This window comes from Erpetoichthys calabaricus, chromosome 11 (assembly GCF_900747795.2).
Source record: "Erpetoichthys calabaricus chromosome 11, fErpCal1.3, whole genome shotgun sequence".
Classification (NCBI taxonomy): Eukaryota; Metazoa; Chordata; class Cladistia; order Polypteriformes; family Polypteridae; genus Erpetoichthys; species Erpetoichthys calabaricus.
The window spans coordinates 66,864,585-66,887,373 of NC_041404.2; the positions used below are offsets into that span (position 1 = coordinate 66,864,585).

Below are 22,789 nucleotides of genomic sequence, written 5' to 3' on the forward strand. Positions count from 1 at the left end.
AACCTTCATTCTACCTTTAAAAATACAGGAATATGCTGATGTTAGAAGCAAAACTGTGCTGATGGTTGTCAAAACTGGAGTTGTCATTGACAGTAATGATCCTATAGAGGGGGCCTCGACTTAACATTTGGGAACCCCTGATCTAATCTATTCTATAAAAAATAGCTGAGAAATATTATGTTTATAATGCTTGCTTTGGGTTTAAAAGTTCCCCTGACAGGTCAAAGGACAAAATTGTCAATACTTGCAAAGTGAGTGCAGGCAAATTTAGATATCAAAGAGGTACAATCTCCTTGGCTTATTACTTAAGAGAAGAACATGCATGATGTTGCTGTAAAAACTTTTAAGGTTAGATAGCAAACTCTGTGGAGGACTACAATCCCTGAATGTACAACTCGAATTATATTCATGAATGAAACAAAATCTAAAGCATTAAATACCGCTGTTTATTGCAAAATGGATCACAACACACTGCAGACCTCTAAATATAGCTGAAGCCACAAGACTGCGAGCATTGTTTGGTGAGGTCTGACAATTCATACACATTACCATCACATGAAATCACGGTGTCATGTATCAAGAATTACCTGAAAGGCACAGGTCTTCTCAGTTTGAGCAGCTAAGAAGTTGTACAGATATCACATCCACAGAGGACTAATGGATATTGGTTAATCATGCAGTTAATTGAGTGACAGTTTGCAGTTTATTCACGATTAAATATTTTAATCATTTGATACTTTTTGCATACTGTTCATGAGGTCTTGCTCTCAATAAGTGACTAATTATTTGAATTTACCATCAATAATTTGTGTATGCTTTTAATAGTTTTCTTACATGTTTTGTAACACTTTGCCATACAGTCTGAAATGAGGAAGTTAAGTATCAGTTCCACTTACTCTACTTTCTAATTATAGTGATTTTGGAATTATCCAAGATGACCACTTTGTTGTTGATCTGATACTTTAGTTGTTTTTTTTTTTAAAGAAGTTATAGGGATGGTGAAATAAAATTCTCATCAAAAAATAAAGTAACACTTCTATGAGTAAGGAGAGAAAGGAAATAGTGCCGTAGGGGTACATGTAAATTGTATGCCTTATATTATTTGTTGTGATTAAAATAAAAATGTTTTTCACCTTTAACCAAAAATTCTTAAGTATACAATTGAATTATGTGATCATTATATTTTGCTTCTGTTTTGGAGATTGTGGGTTTGCTTCCCGGGTCTGTGGGTTTGCTTCCCGGGTCCTCCCTGTGTGGAGAGCGCTGTGAGTAGTGAGAAAAGCGCTATATAAATGTAAAGAATTATTAAAGAATTATTACGTATACATCACTACATTTTGATTCTGTATTTTTACCTCCAGGAGTCAGAGAAAATGGTCCAACAAATGCAAGCTGCAGCTGACTCTCTTCCAAGCTCAAAGCAATCAGAAAAAGAAGTACAGGCACGACAAGAGGAAGAAGTTACCGGATTACAGCAACAAATAGAAGATATAGCTGTAAAAATTGAAGAAGTGAGCTTGGATATAAAGAAGCTCACAGTTTCTGTTATGCAGGTACATATAGCCACTGCTTTTTTGCTTTTTGATATGCTTTGTTAATCCCTGTGGGGAAATTGTCTTTTTACATGACCTTTGGGGTTCAGAGCACAGGGTCAGCCATTGTACAGCACCTTTGTAGCAATTTTCAGGTTAAGGGCCTTGCTCAAGGGCCTAACAGAGTAAGATTCCTTCTAGCTGTAATGGGATCTGAACCAGCAAGAAGAGCATAAATGCCTTAGGGAGTAAAAGAAAAACAAAAAAAAAGTTGTGTGAGAGATAATTGCTAGTGACATATATTGTACTTTAATAAAACGGCATTATATGGTTTGCACCAGGTGGTGTTTTTATACAGGAAATATTGTGGTTGAGAAAATTTTGATATCTATTGGTACAGTAGCAATGGTTGAGGTTCTGTGAAGGAAAAGAGTAGAAAACAACAGCATTATTTGAATCTGCTTGTTTTAGAAGTGATAAATGAATAGTTATTGAAGAGAAATGTCAAAATGTCAATCTACTTGGCCACAAAACTTACATGTATTAAAACATCATTTGGTAGAAGATAATATTTGAGCCAGAGGCATGGTCAAAGTAAAAAGGCTTAAAGACTGTAAATTGGCTAAGTTCAGTCTAAGGTGCAGATTCATTTAGGCATTTTCATTAGGGCTGAGTGAGTGAGATTTCAGAACCTTCAGATGTGAACATTAACACTAGAATTACCAAAGCCTACGAAAAAACTCATAATTCCGGCCCACCTTAAATCCCTTCGTACCTCTCCGTCACCATCTTTTGTCTTGTTAATGTGTCGATAAGCACAAGCAGCCTGCTATACCATCCCCCCTACCACCGCATTTCCGAGCTTAAGCCTTGATTATCTTGGAGTGAAGTGCTGGAGTTTTAGAGGGGAAATAATAGATCGTTATTCCATTTCATGTGTGTTCCGTGTCTACAACAATCTATGTAAATACATCGTTAAAACAAACGTTTTTCATGTTTTAGTAATAAATGACAAAATGTTGACATGAACTGTATAATGTGTGAAGCCTGAAGTCAAATATCAAACAATTTCACAAAAGGTACAAGTGCAATACAACAGCTTCCGTGATGTAGTGGTAAGAACTGCTGACTTGTAATCAAAAGGCCGTGGGTTCGATCCTGGGTGCCTCGCATATTTACCGTTTTGAGTAGTGAGCTGCTCTTATTGTTAATATTATAAAATAAAAACATACATTTGATTTGCATCTGTAACAGCTGGTGTGAATTTATGGTACTTGTAAAAGTTAGCTTTTTTTTTCTTTTTCACTTTTATTCTCTCGGTCACGATCACGATACAACCTCCCCCATACAGATCTGACGTGGTTAGTTTTTATTTGAAACTGGGAATAACTATAGATGTGAGTGGTGTTTTGAGACAATAGAACTGGAAATTCTCTGATCTGGGGGGATAAAAGATGACACGTAGACTCTGGTGAATCTGCCTTCTTCGTATCTAACTATCACTTGAATTTTTTTTATTCAGTTTTATTGTGTGTTCCTGCTCACGTTGAATTAGTATACACCTTATGGACCATCATGTCCAAGCCGCACTGACAAAAACCAGAGACATAGGTATATATGATATTTGAAATAATTCATTTTATGACCTGTATAGTACATTTTGGAAAACATTGTGGCACTGATGCAACATTATTTATATTATTCATATTCATTTGCATACCTTCTTGTGCTTGTAATCAGTGACCACGTTTTGTTTTTCCCGATCTTGCCCAATCTCCACATTTTGGTGCATGTTGGTGTTTTTTTTGTACTCGGACATGCAGAGGAAAGAATAGTACAGAGAGGTCAGTTCTGCGCTATATGCAATCATTAAATTCAAATGTGAACAGTTTCCACACACACCCACGTGTTTCTGCTCGCACTGAATAAGCTTACACCTTCAGGTCCATGATGTCAACGCGGCACCGGGCAAAAAAAGAAAGAGACGAATATATGTGACATTTTGAAGAAATCATTTTATGACCTGAATAGTACCAATCAGAAAACATCATCGCACTAATGCAATATTATTTGAAAACAAACAGCATCAGATCGGGTGTACATTTATGCTGACACTGTTAGTTAGGGTCAGATCAGGAGGGGGGCACGGAGATTGTGAACGTGACTGAGAGAATAAAACTGAAAAAAAGCTAACATTTACAAGTAATATAAATTTATACCCGTGAGGTGGATGGTATACCAGGCTGCTTGTGTTGATTGACACATTTACAAGACAAAAAATGCTGATGGAGAGGTGCAAAGGGATTTAAGGTGGGCTGGATTTACGAGATTTTTTGTAGGCTTTGGGAATTCTATAGTGTTAAATTGGGTTTGGTGTGATTCAAAACCAGAGAACAATGTTTGTCATTAAACAAAAGTTATATTGGTGTAGAGGTATGCTATTCTAGAGAAGGTGAAAGGCTATAATCTGTGCAAAAACAAAGGTTGGTTGCGCCGGAGGAAATCTTAGTTCTAGAAATATTTTAACACACAAGAGGCCAAAGGCAAAAATAGGATGAAGAGTGGCAAAGAATATTCAATTTTCTTTGTTCTTGGAACAAATAGAAAAAGAAGAGATGTGGTGCACTTGAAAAGTGTGTTTGAAATTATTTTAAACATCTTGAAGAGAACTATATGATAGATAATAGTAGCAAGCACACCTGGAAAAAGGGATGTTCTTAATAAGTCACAAAACGTTTCTAAACTGTCTTAATCCTTTTAAATGTTCGAGGGGGACTGAAGCCTCTCCTAACAGTACTGGGTTCCAGCAAGGAAACATTCACGGTTTGAGCACCAGGGCTTACTCATACATTAATTCAAATATGAACCAAGTAACTTAACATGCACATCTTTCATGACGTGGAAGGAAAACCAGAATAGCCAGAGGAAACCCACACAGACTTGGGAAGAATATGCAAACTCAATGCTTAGACATGGATCTTCAGTCCAGATTGCTGCATCAGTATGCTGACATACTGCAATACTTCATCACCATACTGCCACTCAAAAAGTATTGATTTGTAAAATTGCATCAAATATCTACTTGAAAATTATATGAAAATTGTGTAAAGAGGTTGTAAAGGAGTAAGTTATAATCAGCTACATATAGATAAAATGATTAAAATAAGGATGATTAGCTGGATCTATGGAGTGTTACTGAGAGAGTAGAAAACCAGTACTTAGTTGAGAGAGATGATTGGTGTGAAGGCAGCAGGCAAATAGAGTAAAACATGGAGTGTGACAGGGTTGAAGTAGAAACATACCATGAATGAGATGGAATGAACCAGGCCAAGAGAAATAAATGAGAAGAATTTGTGGCTCTTCTAAGGATTCCCAAGAACCCATAGAAACATTTTTTTGGTGAAGAAACATTAGAGGAGAGAGGTTAGGAGCACACGCTTATACAGCGCATTGCCACACGCACCACATGACAAATTAACTCAGGATCCCCAGATTAGGACCCAAGTACAGCCATGCAATGGATGACACCTCAGCACCACACTAGTTCAGATGGAGCAGTTCAGTGTGAGGTATTTTATGGTGGCTGGAGTGCCAATTCTGCCACCAACCCTCAGGTTTTACCCTGCAGGTTGGAGGGCCTACCTGTAGGGCTAAATTAACGTTATACCCAGGAAGAAGCAATTGTAGGTTAAGGGCCTTGCTCAGGGGCCCAACGGAGTAGAGTCACTTCGGGTGTTTATGGGATTTGAACCGGCAACCTTCCGATTACCAGTGTAGATCCCTACCTCAGAGCCACCACTCCGCCCCAGAAGAAACATTAGCTGACCATAAGCTCCCATATTGACACTTAGACCTTTTTTTGCTCAGGACAGTAATTATTTTTGAATATGTCTTAAGCATTATGCTTTGATGTAATATCAGGCTATCCATTTTTATAATTCTTTTAATTAAACATAAGAGTGCTATTGAGCCAGAGGCTACCTATCATGGAACACCCACCCACAATCAGTCATACTGGACCATTGTAAACTTGATGATTAACCAGACACAAATGTCTTTGTACTGTGATAGTAACACCAGAGTAAAAATTGAGTTTACCTTAATTTTGATATGAGGATACATGTCAAAGTAAATTCATTTTCCTGGTTATTTTATATTGAAACTGACTTAAATCTAATATTGCCTGTAAATTTTTAAATTAATTATTCCATTTAAGGTATCTGATGAGATTCACCAAAAGGAACTAGAAAATGAAGAGAAAAGTGGATCAGTGCAGGTGAAGAGCAAAACAGTTGAATTGCTTCCTGATGCAGAGAACAACCTTGGCAAGCTGCAGGTAAAAGCTTAAATTTTACATGTCTTTACGGGACAGCCACTGAAGGGATCTTTTCAGATGTCATACTGTGTTAAATGGGTTCACATGTAGTAGTTTTCTCATGTTTCACTACTTTCCTGATAGGGCTTAGCTTGAGGAAAAAATTCCTGACCCTACAACTTACATATGGTATGTTTAAGTCATTTGCAAGAAAGGTGAGGATAAACCTTTATTTCTAGGTTATTAAAATTAAGTAATACTTATTTTTAACATAAAGAGTGTTCTTTCATCTTTATTTAGCTTTGTTTGGATGTATTTCTTTGTATACATAAAAATATCAGACAATAAAATTTCAGTGTAGAATGTTTTTATTCCCACTATGCATTATACAGTTTGTGTGTGTGCATATACTATATATATATATATGCACATTTATAAAATATCTAAAATTCACAATATATATCAAGCTATAACTGACAATTATCAAATTCTTGTCCAATTGCTAAAATCTGATAAATCTAACCACAGGTTACAAAACAACACAGTTTACTTGTCATTATTTGTTTAACAACAATTTGTCAACATGAAGATGGTCTGTGTAAAAGAGTATTTTTAGGTCCTATTGCAGATTAGTGTTTCAGCCTTGGTCTCTTGCCATTCTTGTTATTCTTGAAAATAAACGTTAAGTCTGGTCTCGGAGCCATCTGGAGTGAATGTATCATCCTTTCTCCCCCTTCAGCTTTCATAGTTGTTTATTTTTCACATAGCACTATTAAAGTATCTTGTAAATAAATCCTAATTGTCAGCATATCCAAAGTATGCATTGGCTATAAATCAGTGCCCACAACTGTTTAGCTGTTGGCCTCTGTCAGACCCTTCCTATCCAGTACAAGAGTCCCTGGTACTTTTCTCTACGTTTTCTGGAGCCTTCCTTTTACTTCTGTATTCTGGCTTAATGTGTCTACTTTTCTTTCTTCAGTTTTAGCCATAGACATTCATTTTTTCCCTTATATGTATATCTTCCTGGACCCTTCTTCACACTCCTGTCTCTCTCTCTTTCTTTCCCCAGCAGAAAATGTTTTATTTAAAGACTGCAGCTACCAAATTGACCCAAACTGTTTTCTGGATACAGGCTGATTCCTTATCATTGATCAGGAAATCCTTTTACAGTTATTACTAAATGAACTCTAAGCAATGTTAATCAATAAATCATCCAATATAAATATTAAGAACTAGTCCTCTGTTGTAACCCACATCCAGAACTGGATGTTATAATACTGTCGATTGGATAACAATTTTACATTAGTGAAGACTGAGATTTGGTGGGTTTGTTTTTATTTCTTGCTCCCTTTTGTTATACTCTTGTCACCTAAATAAGGCCATCATAGCTCTTGTGTGTCTTAATAGGCAAATATAAGACTTTAGTGTATGGAAGGGCATTCGGCCATGAGTACTTATGTTTCAATACCCTCAAGATTTGTTGGTGATTAGTCACCTTGAGTGAACCAAGAAAATTTATATTAAACCCTCAGAGAAGGAGAGAGTATGAAGTAATCCACAGCGCTTTTTTTTTATATATATAACTTATGTGCTTATTTGCAAACAGGTTTTCACCTACTTCTTTTCCCTTGTTTGTGCTTCAAGGGTATTAATGAAGATAGCAAATCACAGAAATCTCGTCATACAAAGTTGTGTCCAGACTATCATTTACCAATCATTCTTTGTATACTGTCTTTATATTTAATTTACAGATAGATTTTCAAAAGTTGAAGTCAATAATTTCCCAGTTGCAGTTGTATTGGTATTAGCTGGCCATGCTTACTCTCTTTCGATACTTGTGCAGTTAATACATACCACTCTCATGAATACCAGCTGCCATTGAATATACTCTGATAACTTTTTTCAATAATATTTTCCTGAGTCATTATAGGAATTAATAAGCTGTTTCCTAAGCATCTTTCCATTTTTAATTTTGTCAAACATTACACGTGTTGTTGCTCAACTCATAGTAATTGACAGTGACAGTAGAATACTAGTGCATTTAAAAACCATGAGTAGTTATACCCATTTGGATAATAATTAAGACTTGACGCAGTAGTAGCAAAAGAAGTTAAAGATTATAGGAAACGAAGGAGAACAGGATCTCTCAGTTATCATTTTAGACTTTACAAAGTAACACTCTAGTTCAATATGCGCCAAGTATGCCCTTATTCAACTAATAATTGTTCATCAATCGCACATATATTGTGCTAAATGGTTCAAAAAGTGTCCAGGGCAAATTCCAAGATGAGGGCAATATCATTAGGTGCTTGCATTGATAGTTTATATGTTTTGGTAATGTTCTGTACACAAACCATTTTGGGCATAACATTTTTTTATACATAATGAATTAAGTTGGATTAAAAATCGCACCTAATGCCTTAATGGCAGTATCTGGAGCAATGCCTGGTAGGATAACAGCATGCTGCAGAAAATCACACTACTTGCATGAGGACTTTGTTCCTCTGGAAGAATCCTAATCTAGCCCATCTAACTTGGTGGGTGAGTGATGTTCTATGTACAGTGGAACCTTGGGTCACAACCGTAATTTGTTCCAAAACTCTGGTCGCAACCCGATTTGGTCGTGACCTGAAGTAATTTCCCCCATAGGATTGTATGTAAATACAATTAATCCGTTCTGGATCGTACAAGCTGTATATAAATATATATATTTTTTTAAAGATTTTTAAGCACAAAAATAGTTAATTATACCATAGAATGCACAGTGTAATAGTAAACTAAATGTTTACTTACTTCTTCTGGTCACTCCATCTCCTTGATCGCTCAGCTGGAGCGACTGCTTCCTTCTGCCCCACCGAGTGTTGGCCAAAACACCCCTGCTTGGGCTCTCTCGCTCGCTTTCTCTCTTGCTCGCACTCTGTCTCTCGCGCGCTCGCTCGCTTGCTATACAGGGAATGCACAGGGAGAGACTGAACACGTGCGGAAATCATCGGCGCGTACGAACCAGAAGGGAAACTGGCTTGTTCGTCACCCGAGTGTGTGGTCGTGAACAGATGCAAAAGTTTGGCGAAGTTTGTCGTAACCCGATTTGTACGTGGTCTGAGGCGTTCGTGACCTGAGGTTTCACTGTATCTCAAATTGGAAAAAATAAAATCTCAGAACTTGGCAGTAACTCATTAATATAATTCTAAAGTAAACATATCACAACTATGATCAGCTTTCTTTAGTACAAAGAGGCTCTATTGTTCAGGTGGGAACTGAATGCAGTGTTTCATGGATTGTTTTTAGAGCATACTGCTGTACTTACTGATATCTTCGTTTGTTTGACTGAGTTGTATTCAGTTATAAAATTTTGTTTTCAAATATCCAAGCTAAAAAAAGAAAAATGTATATAAAGTAAAGACTGATTGAGACTGCTCCTTTACAACAATGTTTCACATGATTAATATATGCCATTATTGCTTTAACCTTGCCACTCATGTATTTTATTTGTAATGCAGGTTCTTGTTGACAATAGTGCCAAGCGTATTGTAAATCTGGCTTCACAGTGGGAGAAACATCGAGCTCCACTAATTAAGGAGCATAGACAACTAAAAGAACTTTGTGGGAACAAAGAGGTAACCTTCACTTGTTTATCTTCTGAAAGTGTTCAATATGGTACCATCCAAAATTTTCATGCTGGAAATACGTCTGCAGGCATCAACTGACAATATCAAGTGCACTAGGTGCCGGCAGATCCTTACTTGTCACCCTGTGTTTCCTTATTACGTTCTTGAGGCTTGTATGGTGCACATTCAGAGTAATCTTTGCAGGTAGTAGAGATTAGATTGTGAATTTCGTCTTTTCTACCTCATTTTAGATTTATGGTGGCCCGTCTCTTGAGAAATGCTTTCCCAGATATTTCAGCTTCAACGACTTTTATTTTGAGGTCTTTGAATCTCTTGAACAGGCCACATTTTGCTTCAATAGGTCTTAGTTATGAAGAGCAGAAAGCCCTCTGGCTCTATACATGCCCTTTCCAATTACCATTGTTTGTAGATGGTCACAAGTTTCCTATCGTTAACCATGAATATTGAAACTATGTGTTTAAAAAAAGAGATGGCAATTTTCTACTGTTTGTTCTTTCAGATGGTCTTTATTATTATGTCATTCATATATAAAATGTAGAAATTTTCACATGGTTCACAAATGTTTTGTTACAATGGTGTATTCATTGTTATGCTGTAAAGTAGAATAACTATATATATATATATATATATATATATATATATATATATATATATATATATATATAGTGACAATTTAAGGGTCCCAGTGACCCCTTGAACCCTCAGACCAGACATCAGACACCTGATAAAAGTCCAAAATGAATATTTATTATAATAATAAAGTGCACAAAGCACACTCCACTATACTCCAGTAAATCAATAATCACAAATAATCAATACAATCCTCCACTCCCAGACGCGTTGCCACCCTTCCACCCAGCTCAGCTCCCCGTCTGGGATTTCCCACAATACTTTTATAGTCCTTGACCCAGAAGTGGTTCTGTCCATCAGTATATGTGACTTTCTATCACTTCCGGGTCAGGCAAAAACTTCTCCTTTTCTTCAGCCCAGAAGTATATCATTTCTTCCGTTCCTGTGACTTGGAAATACTTCCGGGCTATACGGAAAGCATAAATGCCTGGGCCTCCCTGCAGCGACTCCTGGCGGCCCCCATGGTATCCAGCAGGGCTGTGCATGAAAACTTCAAGGTCCATGAGGCCCTGCTGGAATTCGGGGCACCTCCATGTTGCAGGGAGGGCTCCATCTGGTGACCTGGTGGTATTGGCCGGACTGTATGGCCGGGAATCCCTCACAATATATATATATATATATAATATTATATATATATATATATATATATATATATATATATATATATATATATATATATATAATATTATATATATATATATATATAATATTATATTATATATATATATATATATATATATATATATATATATATATATATATATATATATATATATATATATATAGTATATATAATTCATGGATGGCCGGGATGCCTTGGAAGGACTGGGGGAGTGAGTAAAGTATTGTGTTTGTTGGTTTGGACTGTGTTGTACTTGTGGGAACAAGGAAGGAGTTGCCTACAAGTGAAGAAACAAAATAAAAAGCTTGTGGTTTTATAAGTGTGCCTTCTGTGTCTGTCTGTGTTGGGTTGAGTGGCTGCTACGCCCTCTACACTTGTCACAATATCTATACAGTACATACACACTTTTGTATACAAAACACTTTATATACTGCAAAAATGAACCTATTATTCATTTTCTCCTATGTAAGAAGATCTTAACAAAATGTTATTTTAGTTTTAATTATGCTAATAAGTGCAGCGTGGCATATTGAGATCCTTCAGTACCTTTGAATCCTCCATATGAATATGGAGGATTCAAAGGTTTTATACTGAAGTAAGCAGTAACAAGAAAAATATGTTTGACTTGAGACACTTCTGATTGTCCCAAAGTGAAGCTGTTTCTGTAGGTCATATTACACAGATAACTAATTCAGTGATATTTTATAAGTGTTATTAACACCCCAAGAAGCCATTGTTAATGTCCTGTTGCATTTTTGCAACACCTAAACTAAAGTGTTACCCTACCCCAAAATCAGTCTTATAGAGATGGTATGTTTATTCTCCTCTTTAGTTGGAGTCCTCTCGAAAGGTCTCTGAGATCAAGGGGCTTCATGAGAAGATCCGTCAATCAGCAGATGAAGCCAAGAAAAAGGAGGAACTCTACAAACAGCTGGTAAGTACTTCAAAGTTTACATTTGTTGTCATTAAATTATTTACATAAAGTGCTACAAGGCAGTCTGACTAGAATATTTCTTATCACTCCTTGTAGTGCCCATACTCCTCTTCTGTTTTCTTGCTTACAAAAAATGTTTTTAACTAACAAAGAATGAAAGTAAATAAATAGGTCAGAATAATAGAGACTAGTGTTTAAAGCATGTAATTTGTCTGCTTCAAAGGCACTGGCATAATTCTTAAGGATGTTAATTGGCTTCCATGGCTAGGAACTGTATGAAACAACAAAGAACTGATTATGCTTAATTTTAATATTATTTTTATTTAGATATTTTGGCACAGTGGATAGCACAGATGCCTTATAGATCCTGCATTGTCATTTTAAATCCCTTGTTTGGTTGTTTTCATGGCATTGGTACACTCTCCCTATACATATGTTGGTTTTCCTTCAGATGCTCCAGATTTCCTCCTACATCCAGAACAATAAGAATTTTATATTACTGATTATTCTGTATTAACTATATGTGATGATTAGTGTGAATGTTGTGATAGTGCACTGTGCACTATCCCTATCCAGGGGTGATTCCTGCCCTACCTGTGCTATGATGGACTTTGTCCTCATGCAACACACAACTGGACTAAGTGGATTTCTGTTGCTGTTTGTATTGCTGTTTATTACTTCTTGTTATGGGAGTGCAATTTTTAAATAAAGTAGATTACAACCACATTTATATGAAAAATACCAAGGCATTCAAACATTGAGTGAGTAGATTGTTTTCTTTGCTGATTCAGTTAACCTTTTATGTTGTGCAAGGCAGCAGGGAGATAGACACTGTATACCAAATTTAACCTATACCTGTTTTACTGTGAGTGCAGCTGAGATTTGGCAAAATGGACAGAAAAGCCACTATAAGCCTTATCTGGCTTATGTAGTGAATTGGTGGTTTAAGAAAATGTATATGCAGGCTGCACTTGATGTTTTGCTTCAAGAAGTGAACCATTTTAATTAGTATAGTGATGGCAGCAAGAAAATTATATTACTATAACAAATACCCCAAACAGTGCTCTTCCTACCCTTGCCACCCATGTCCCAAGTCTTATACCATATTTAGTGGAGCAGTGTTAATGTCATCAAACTATACTTTCAGACCTAAGTGCCCTGTGAACTATTTTCACTAAAAGATTTTACCAGAGAAGCAGCAAAATATGTCTTGGATAGATTCACTAGATGCCATGTTAATTTGTGATTATAGATAACTCAAAGTGAATCACATTATAGAATGAGAATAGCTAATTCCTCCAGGTGAATAATTCACGGCACTGTGAATTATTTGCAGTAAAAGATTTCAGCAGAGAAGCAGCAAAATTTGTCTTGGATAAATTCACTAGATGCCATGTTAATTTGTGATATAGATAATTCAAGGTGAGTCACATTATAGAATGAGAATAGCTAATTCCTCAAGGTGATTAATTCAAGGGATTTTTTTGAGGAGCAAGGAACAATTTAGCAGTCACACTGCCCTAGGTGATGAACTTGTTTTGGTGCACAGTGAGAGCAAAGCTGGAGATGTCTTGGAGAATAAGAATTTGGGGTAACATACAATATCAAAGAAAAGCAAGAATTTATAGACTAAAACTACAGAACAGGAGGGTAAGACTTGCACATGTGCATAAATATGCCACGAACACCACATGGGGCAAGGATGGAAGAGAAGATCAGGACAAAAATCCCATTCAGTAAAGCTTGTGACAGGTGAGATGAAGCTTCTGCATGTATTTAAAATGAGTAAAATAATAATTCGTCAAGAAATCTCTTGTATTTTAGAAAACCGTATCCCCTAGCTGGGAGGTGAGAATAATTTGAGATCCAAGGCCTAATAATAACAATAATAATAATTCTTTGCATTTATATAGCGCAGACCTGAGAGTAATGGGTTATGAGGGTTTGTGTAACACAGGGTAGAAAACAGAAACTTTCTTTGATGAGAAAAGGAAATGGCTATAGAGAGGTGATATAATAGAGATCCTGTAGCTCCTTAGAGCACTATGGCAAATAGAAGGAAAAAAAGGAAGGAATGCCAAAGCAAAAAATGAATGTTTTGAAGTGACTTGAGGACAAAGTTACCAAACAGATCAGCCATTATCCTAATGCTGTGCTGCATCTGGACAGATAGAATATAAGATATAATTATTAAATATTGATGAGTGCATGTGTAATTTGAGTGTACAATCAAACTGACTTATTGTTTTGTACCAAAATTGTATTGAAAATGCTAAACTGGGCCCCAGGCAAAATTTACAGGTTTGGAGAAGTACTTACCCAATTCCAGACTGGATGCAACACATATCCAGTGATATAATTGCAGATCTGGAAGAGATATACTGTACCTACATCACACCTGTAAGAGATTAGTGTTAAAAGATTTTCATCTTACTGTATATCTTGCACAACTTCAAATAAATCTACAGTGGAAAGACTGAGGCTACATCCACACTGCCATATTTTTATTTAAAGACAAATTCAATATTCTCCATTTTTACCTTTTTTTCACGCTACCGAGGCATTTCTAACTCCCAAAGACTTTTGAAGATAACCTCTAGAGCTTTATTTTTCTGAAAACACCAGCTTAGTGCTGCATTGTGGATGGGTGAAAACAAAATGTTTTGGAAATGCAGACTGTAATTGCTGATTGGTTTGTGTTTATTATGTGGCCATTCTCACTGGTCTTTATGATTCATCACCACTGCATTTACACCTGGTTATTCAATGTGGCCAAATGCCATTTAATTGTGACACGTTAACGTGGTTGTAAATTGACATACAGTGTTCTTTGCTTTAGCTAAAAGTGTTGCATGTGTTCGGACTTCTGCTTTCACTTGGCTTTATGTGCTGACATACTTTTTTCACTCTGAGCTGATTTCAGTCCCATGGCTGCTGGTAGCTTTCTTACCCTGCCGTGATGGCCAATAAAAGAAAAGCTAATAAAGAGGGAATATAGTTTCAAGTGACTGAAAGCAGAATATGCACTTGTGATATGCAGAGAGGTACCTGTTTGTCTTGTTTGTAAAGAAAATGTGGCAAATGTATGCTGATACAGTTGAAATCAGTTTACATATACTTAGGTCGAAATTCTATAAAACTCACTTTATAAGCCCTCCACAGATTTTATACTAACAAACTATAAATCTAGAAAGACATTGACTTTGTGCAGGGCAGCAGTATTTTTTTCCAGCCCAGCAATGTTCTGTGACATATTTTACTTTTTTTGCCTATATCACAATTTTAGTGGGTCACAAATATACATATACTTTGCTAATATTTGGTAGCATTGCTTTTACATTGTCTAATTGAGCCAGATATTTTGGGTAGCCTTTCACAAGCTTCTTACAATAAGTTCCTGGAATTTTGGCTTATTTCTCCAGACAGAACTGGTGTAATTTGCAGGCCTCCTTGCTCGCAAACGCTTTTTCAGTTCAGCCCACAAATTTTCAGTCGGATTGAGGTCAGGGGTTTGTGATGGCCACTCCAATACCTCAACTTTGTTGTCCTTAAGCCATTTTTCCACAACTTTGGAGGTATGCTTGGGATCATTGTCCATTTGGAAGACCCATTTGTGACTGAGCTCCAACTTTATTGCTGAGCTCTTGAGATGTTGCTGCATAAATTTCATTCCTAATGATGCCATCTATTTTGTGAAGTGCACCAGTCCCTCCTGCAGCAAAGCACCCCCAAATTAAACAATTTAAAGCAGTTTTACCAAATATTAACAAAGTGTATGTAATCATGCAACCCACTGGAATTGTGATATGGGCAATAAAAAATGAAATAATCTGAAATATTATGTCTTTGGGCATTGCTGGAAAAAAATACTTTTGCCCTGCACAAAGTCAATGTCTTAAACAATATTCCAAATTTATAGTTTGTTAGTGTAAAATCTTTGGATGGGTTATAAAGTGAGTTTTAAAGAATTCACCCTAAGTGTATATAAACTTCTGACTTCAGCTCTATACTGTGGTCCATGCTGGGTATGTAGTTTTATTTTTGGCCCTAAATAAAATTAATTTTGTTGTCCCAGTCTAGTTGAATAGGGCTGGCAAACTTTTTTGGGTGAATGGCCTGTTCTTGTCAAAATAGTTTTATTGTTCTTATTAGCTGCACATTTTTCTTGTTTGTCAATTCTTTGTCCATTTAAGGCACTCATTCTGGACAAAGCTTTGGACAAACTAGCCCTTTAGGACTTTTCTGAGTACATGAGTGTAGGTGCCATGTACCCCTGGAAATGGGCTTGAAAGAGAGTGACCATGATCTAGGAAGAGGAGAGCGTATATGGTAAGCTGGCCCAGAGTTTGGGGCTTTGTAGTAGAGCTAGTTACATAATATTTTGAGGGGCTTTTTGTTTTCCTTTGATTAATTTTGCTGACTACTCATTGATCTCTTTCCTATGTCTTTCTATGACAGTAAATGCAAATATATTTTGAGAATTCTTTAATTATGCTGAAAGATATGAAGTGTTTTTATCATATAACAAAAAGGTCTAATTATAATATCAGTGTGCTATATACCTACTTTATGTAAAAACATGAACATTACTACTTAAAATGTAAATTTTATTTGTTTCTCTTCTGTGTTTTGTTCTGTTTAATTTGATGTTTCATTTCATGTACAGATTGTTTATCTTGTTTAATTTATTCACCATCACATTCTCAATAACATTAAAATCAGTAATCATTAAAGCATAGTAAACATTTATAATATGCTGCAGTTTAGTTTTATTATTGCTGTATTTTAGCCTGACTTAGCGAGGCAGTGTAACAGCCACCATTGCTTGGACCCTTATTTAATTCCAACCTAAGGTGCCAAATTTGTAAAGTATTTAGATATTCTGTTAGGGATTAGACTGATAAATCTTCACCCACACTTTACTTTTTAGCATTTAATTTTTATTTTTGCTGCTTAGGTAACAGAGTATGAGAATCTTCCAAAAGATGTGTCTCGTTCAGCATACACTCAGCGAATTCTGGAGATTGTGGGCAACATTAAGAAACAAAAGGAAGAAATTACCAAGGTAAATAAGTGTTTCTCATGTCCCTCTCCTATATAATTTTATATTTATTTCATGTTCTAAACACTTCATCATTTAACATTTTTCATATTTATTCACTTAACATGAATTGGGTTTTTTGATATATTTATTTTTCATAGAAGGGATTCAACTTTTGATATTTTTGATGAATCAGTATATCAGTATGTATTAAGATCACCTTGTTTTTGATAAATAACATTTTTGTAACAAATTGTGGCTTTCTCACATGCCCTGGTTTACCCTTGATATGAGTACGCAATGCCCCATTGCTGAACCGTTGCAGGGTACATGGGGTGTATGGGGCATCACACAGGTAGATACACAATGCTAGATTTTTAATTGCTTTAATAGTTATAATCAATAGTTGAGGCAGATGTTGCCTCTTAGTGGCCATTCATTGGTAACTAGTTGTTTTACAATGTTAATTCAAAATTATATCTTAAAAATAATAAAGTACTTAGTTGAAACTATAGTGTGAATAAAACCTAATATAGCTGAACTATTAAATTGTTTCATAGTCCTACTCTGTGTAGAACAGCTCTGTAGCAGAAACGCGTCTTGCTTGCTTGCACTGGTTTGTACTGCATGTAGATTACCTGTTAAATCTTTCTAGTTACATAATCTGCATTGAACAGACCATTAGAAATTTGGTTTTACCAATATTTTATTGATTTTGAACATAAGCACCATTATTTTATGTTCTATATTTTTTATCGTAAAACTCCAACATTTTTTTAACCTTTTCATGTATTTAACTTGATTGTCTGGAACATGAAGACACTGTGGCAGTATAAAAAACAAAAAAAAGCATGATTTCTTTTGAAAAATTAGTTTGCTATTTGGTTTTACTTTTATTTATATAGCACCTTTCCCATGCTCAAGGTGCAGTATTCTTTTCACCTGCTTTTTGCAGTTTAGGGTGGTGTCACACTGCACAAAGTTTCTAGTAGTTTTTGCATATTCTTAGCAAGTTGTGCACAGTTGTGACACATGTCTGTGATTACCAGTTGCGCAGTAAGACATCCCCAGTGACTCAGTTTTAGCACTCGCTGACTAGGCATGACAGAATCAAACAGGTCTGATTTTGTTTTAAGTCATTAGTTAGGGCTTCTTAGTGTGCAAACTTTGACAGTTGTTGAGAGCTCACCCTGAAGTACAATTCCTATAATGCGACTACAAGGAAAGGAGGAGTATTTTGGACCACACAAATGAAGGAGAACCTTGTCAATCTGATGTCTCATGATTGTTATATCCATATTACTAACCGAGAATGGTAAACCGGAAGGCACGGACGCAGGTACACGGCGATGGGACTAGGAGACATAGTGCTCAGGCGCCTACAGCGCACGTCTCATAAACCGCAAGTGAAGTCTGATCCACCGCGAACGAAGGAGTCACGGCCCAAAAACGAAAGAGCTCAACTAACGTGAATAAGAAATGAAGCAACAACACGCCCATAGCTAACGACTAACGACACAGCCACACAAAAAAGAGGATTCTGCACTGCACCCCAGAGTCAAACGGAAGAGGCTACGGAGGCCCCACAGGTCCACAAAGATAGTACGGAAGGCGCGTGAAAGTACGAAAGGCGCAGGCGCCTATAACTCGCTTCTGAACTAAACGTCCACACTACACAACATGGTCCACGCACTTCTAACACACCGCAAGCATAAACACGAGATAATACAGAAACCCCACAGATCCGGACTCCACAACATATGTGAATCACATTACAGTAATACAATATTAAGCAGTTTACACATGGCTAACCGAGAATGGTAAACCACAAGCCCGCCTGGATAGAATCAATGAACGCACGCGCCTACAATGAACTCTCCGTATTAAACGTACGGCATCCTCACACGTCCAAACCATATAGCATATGTGAATCACATTACAGTGATGCATCATTAACAGTACAACCACAGAAAACGCTCCGTATTAACAGTAAGTGCAATTATCCATATTACTAACGCTACGCAACGGATAACTAATGGAGTCACAATCATGGCTCCAAAACGATCCAGCTCGACTAACGGAGCTACAAAAACGAACCCGCATGGATAAAAAAAATAAACGTAGGCGCCTACAACGCGCGTCTGAAACCGCGGAAGCAAAACTGTCTCGGCTCCAAAACCAAACAGCTCAACTAACGGAGCTACAAAAACGCGCCCGCATGGACAAATACAATGAACATAGGCGCCTACAACGCGCATCTGAAACTGCGGAAGCAAAGCAGGCACGGGTTCAAAACGAAAGATCACAACTGACAGAGATACAAAAACGAGCCCGCCTGGATAAAATCAATGAACGCAGGCGCCTACAACGTGCGTCTGAAATGCCGCAAGCAAAGCAGGCACGGCTCCAAAAAGAAAGAGCTCGACTGACGGAACTACAAAAACGAGGACGCCTGAATAAAAACAATGAACGCAGGCGCCGAAAACGCACTTCTCAAACAACGCAACCAAAGGAGTCACGGCTCCAAAACGAGACATCTCAACTAACGGACATACAGAAACGAGCCCGCCTGAATACAATTAATGAACGCAGGTGCCTACAACGCGCCTCTCAAACAGCAGAGGCAATAGATAAACGGCAAAGAAAGGAACGACAAACAGCCGCTAAACAATTCCGCCAATTAGCTGACAACGCATTCTGTAATGAGTCCACTATTAATAAACATTCATTAGGATTAATGAATATCATTTGCTGTCATTGTCATTCACTTAACTTCCCTGAAGAAACAACTGGCAATACAACTAATGACTTTACACGTTGTTGTCAAAAGGGTCAGGTTAGACTGCCTCCTTTAGATGAATATCCTGAATATCTACGGAAGCTTCTAACTAACAATGTACCCGAAAGTAAAAACTTTATGGACTGCATTAGATCCTACAATAGTTCATTTGCTTTTGCATCTACCAGGGTAAATATCAGGCCACCAGCTGGCAATGGCCCATACTGCTTTCGCGTATGTGGACAAATATTACATCGGATTGGAACAGTGCACCCTGAGCCAAATCACGAACGCAAATATGCACAGATCTATGTGTTAGATCCAGACTAGGGGGCTTTGCCCCCTGCTCGCTTCGCTCGCCAACTCCGGTGTTTGGTTAATTGGATATACAATTTTACATATTTTTTTTTGGAATTGTTTCAATTTCATTATTTTCACTTTTACTTTAAAGGTTCATTAAAAACAATATTGTTTGGAGACACATTGTGACAACGCAACATATAACTGCCCGTGAGTGAATATTGTTTCTGTTTCTGTAATAAACATTCCGAGTTTTTCTGTTTGTCCCTCTGATTTATTGATTGTCATAGCAAAAGCTATTCTCACGGTAAACTGTAAACTTTTTACTACGAATGGCATATCACGATCTCCTTTGGTGTGTAATGTTATTCGCGGAATATATACATCACCTTTCTCTTTTCCTGTTAATATTTGTATCGCTTCTCTGAGATCATCAATATACATCCGACCGAATTGTGTACTCTTTGAAATTTAACTTGTCGTTCCTTTAACTGTTGTGGGACCACAGAGTCTCATAGCATATGGTCCATCAATGTGTAAATCCACGTTTTGTCCATTGAATGATGCGAATGCGAAAAGACTTTGTTGTCTACTATTTTTTTCAGACCTCAATTTGTCCTGGTATTTTTTCAATTACACCTGGTTCTGATGATTAATCACCTTTTGTTTGCGGTAATGCAATCTTTTCTATCTTTTCTTTGATACTGTAGTGACTGACATGATAAAGTGTCACAAAAGTTTTACTTGAACAATCGCTGACTTCCTAACCCCAAACACAACTTTCTAGCACCCTCTCCAACGACCCCCCTTACCGCATCAAATCAATACCCAGCTATCAGTCCTCCGTGCTATACTCCGCCTTCCCTCAATCGGACCTAACAGTCACTTAAAACCAAAAAGCCCTCAACCTGGCTGGAACGCTACAATACTTTCGAATTTTACTGCTTTCATATTCTGTACCTTTGTCTGCATGTGTATCACGCCATCGTTCATTTGAGCCTTTCGAATTCCACTACTTTCATAATCTCTTATCTGCCTTTTTTTCTCTCCAATGCTTTGGGTCTCTATTCTCCGTATTGTCCTTATACACTTTATATGCGCTGAGAGCACATGATTTGTGTGTACTATGTGCTTTTACACGATTGATTTTTTTTTGATGGGTGTGCTCTTATATATTCCGTACTATCTTTGTTGACCATTGCGGACCCCCTAGTGTCTTACGTTTGACTCTGGGGTGCAGTGCAGAATCCTCTTTTCTGTGTGGCTGTGTCGTTAGTCGTTAGCTATGGGCGCGTTGTTTATCCAGGCGGGCTCGTGTTTGTATATCCATCAGTCAAGCTTGTTTGTTTTGAACCCGTGCCTGCTTTGCTTCCGCAGTTTCTGACGCGCGTTGTAGGCGCCTGCGTTCATTGATCTTATCCAGGTGGGCTCATGTTTGCATCGTTGAGCTGTATTGTGTTTGAATTTGGTGTAAAGCGTTCAGCGGTTTGTACAATCCCAAGCAGCACATTATTCCTAACTTGACTCCGCAGTAGTGCCACTCACAATATGGCGGTGACGCCTGCGGCTTTCGTACTATGTTGGGTTTCACTATGCTGTGTAGGCGCCTTTGCCTTTCGTACCTTCCCGCGCCTTCCATAATATCTTTGTGGACCTGTGGGGCCTCCGTAGCCTCTTCCGTTTGAATGTGGGCTGCAGCGCAAAATCCTCTTTTTTGTGTGGATGTGTCGTTAGTCGTTAGCTATGGGCGTGTTGTTGCTTCATTTCTCATTCACGTCAGTTGAGCTCTTTCGTTTTTGGGCCGTGACTCCTTCGTGCGTGGTGGATACAACTTCGCTTGCGGTTTATGAGATGTGCGCTGTACGCGCCTGCACAGTACGTCTCATGGTCCCATCGCCATGTACCTGCGTCCATGCCATCCGGTATTCTGCGTCCATGCCATCCTGTTTACCATTCTCGGTTAGTAATATGGATAACGCAATCTATCAACGAATGAACCTTCCTGAAAACAAGCAATGCACAGAGCTGATAATGAGAAACGTCGCTGAAGTCATAAACAATCACCCATTAGCTAAGTCTATAAAAATACTACATGAGGTTGAAAGAGAGGCCAATACAAAAGCAGAAGCAGAAGGTGTAGCGCCAACTACAATTGCTTTAGTGTTAATAAAGGACAAAGAACAAGATCCAAGACGATACAATCTTCCCATCAATGAAGTTGCAATTGTCTTTCAAAGTAAAGATGGTGAGCCTCCATTTGACTGTGATATTGTCCTGTATTTACGTCCTGATGGAACCAACAAACCTAACTTCCAACGCATAGACATTTGTTTTCCAAAACTTGATACTTTGACATACCCCATTTTGTTTCCAACTGGCCAAGAAGGATGGAGTGCTCTCATTTCCAGATATAAATAACATCAAGCACAGAAATGATCACGTGTATCCATGAAAGAATATTTCTCCTACAGACTTTCTGTAAGAGACGAGTTTAATCCATTCCTCAATGCAGGAAAGCTAACTCAACAATACATAGTTGACGTTTATATTCGAGCAGAATCAAATGATCTCCAGTGGATTAGAAACAACCAACCTACACTGCGAGCCGATAACTACAAATCACTGATAGACTACATAAATCGTGATGCTGACGTGATGGATCACCCTGCTGGAAAACCAGTTATTCTACCATCTACTTTTCAAGGCAGCCCACGTAATATGCAACAGCATTACCAGGATGCAATGGCTATCATAAGAAAGTTTGGCAAACCTGATTTATTTATCACTATGACCAGCAATCCTAAATGGAAAGAAATTACAAATAAATCTTATGCCATGGTAAAGAGTGGAACATCGTCCTGATTTAGTTGCAAGAGTCTTTAGACTTAAACTAAATAGCCTGCTGGAAGATATCAAAAATAGATCTCTATTTGGGACTGTTAAAGCCATTATCCACGTTATCGAGTTTCAGAAGAGTGGTTTGCCGCACGCCCATATATTAATAATA

General features: G+C 37.4%; 1 protein-coding gene across 1 annotated transcript in view; it reads left to right on the forward strand.

Annotated features, from left to right (window-relative positions):
• Positions 1-22,789, forward strand: part of ccdc22 (coiled-coil domain containing 22) — a 102,798-nt gene that overhangs the window by 54,037 nt on the left and 25,972 nt on the right. Inside the window, exons 8-12 of the mRNA XM_028813264.2 lie at positions 1,362-1,553; positions 5,749-5,868; positions 9,348-9,464; positions 11,561-11,662; positions 16,620-16,727. Coding sequence (XP_028669097.2) covers positions 1,362-1,553; positions 5,749-5,868; positions 9,348-9,464; positions 11,561-11,662; positions 16,620-16,727 — 639 coding nt within the window. The remainder of the gene's footprint in view (positions 1-1,361; positions 1,554-5,748; positions 5,869-9,347; positions 9,465-11,560; positions 11,663-16,619; positions 16,728-22,789) is intronic.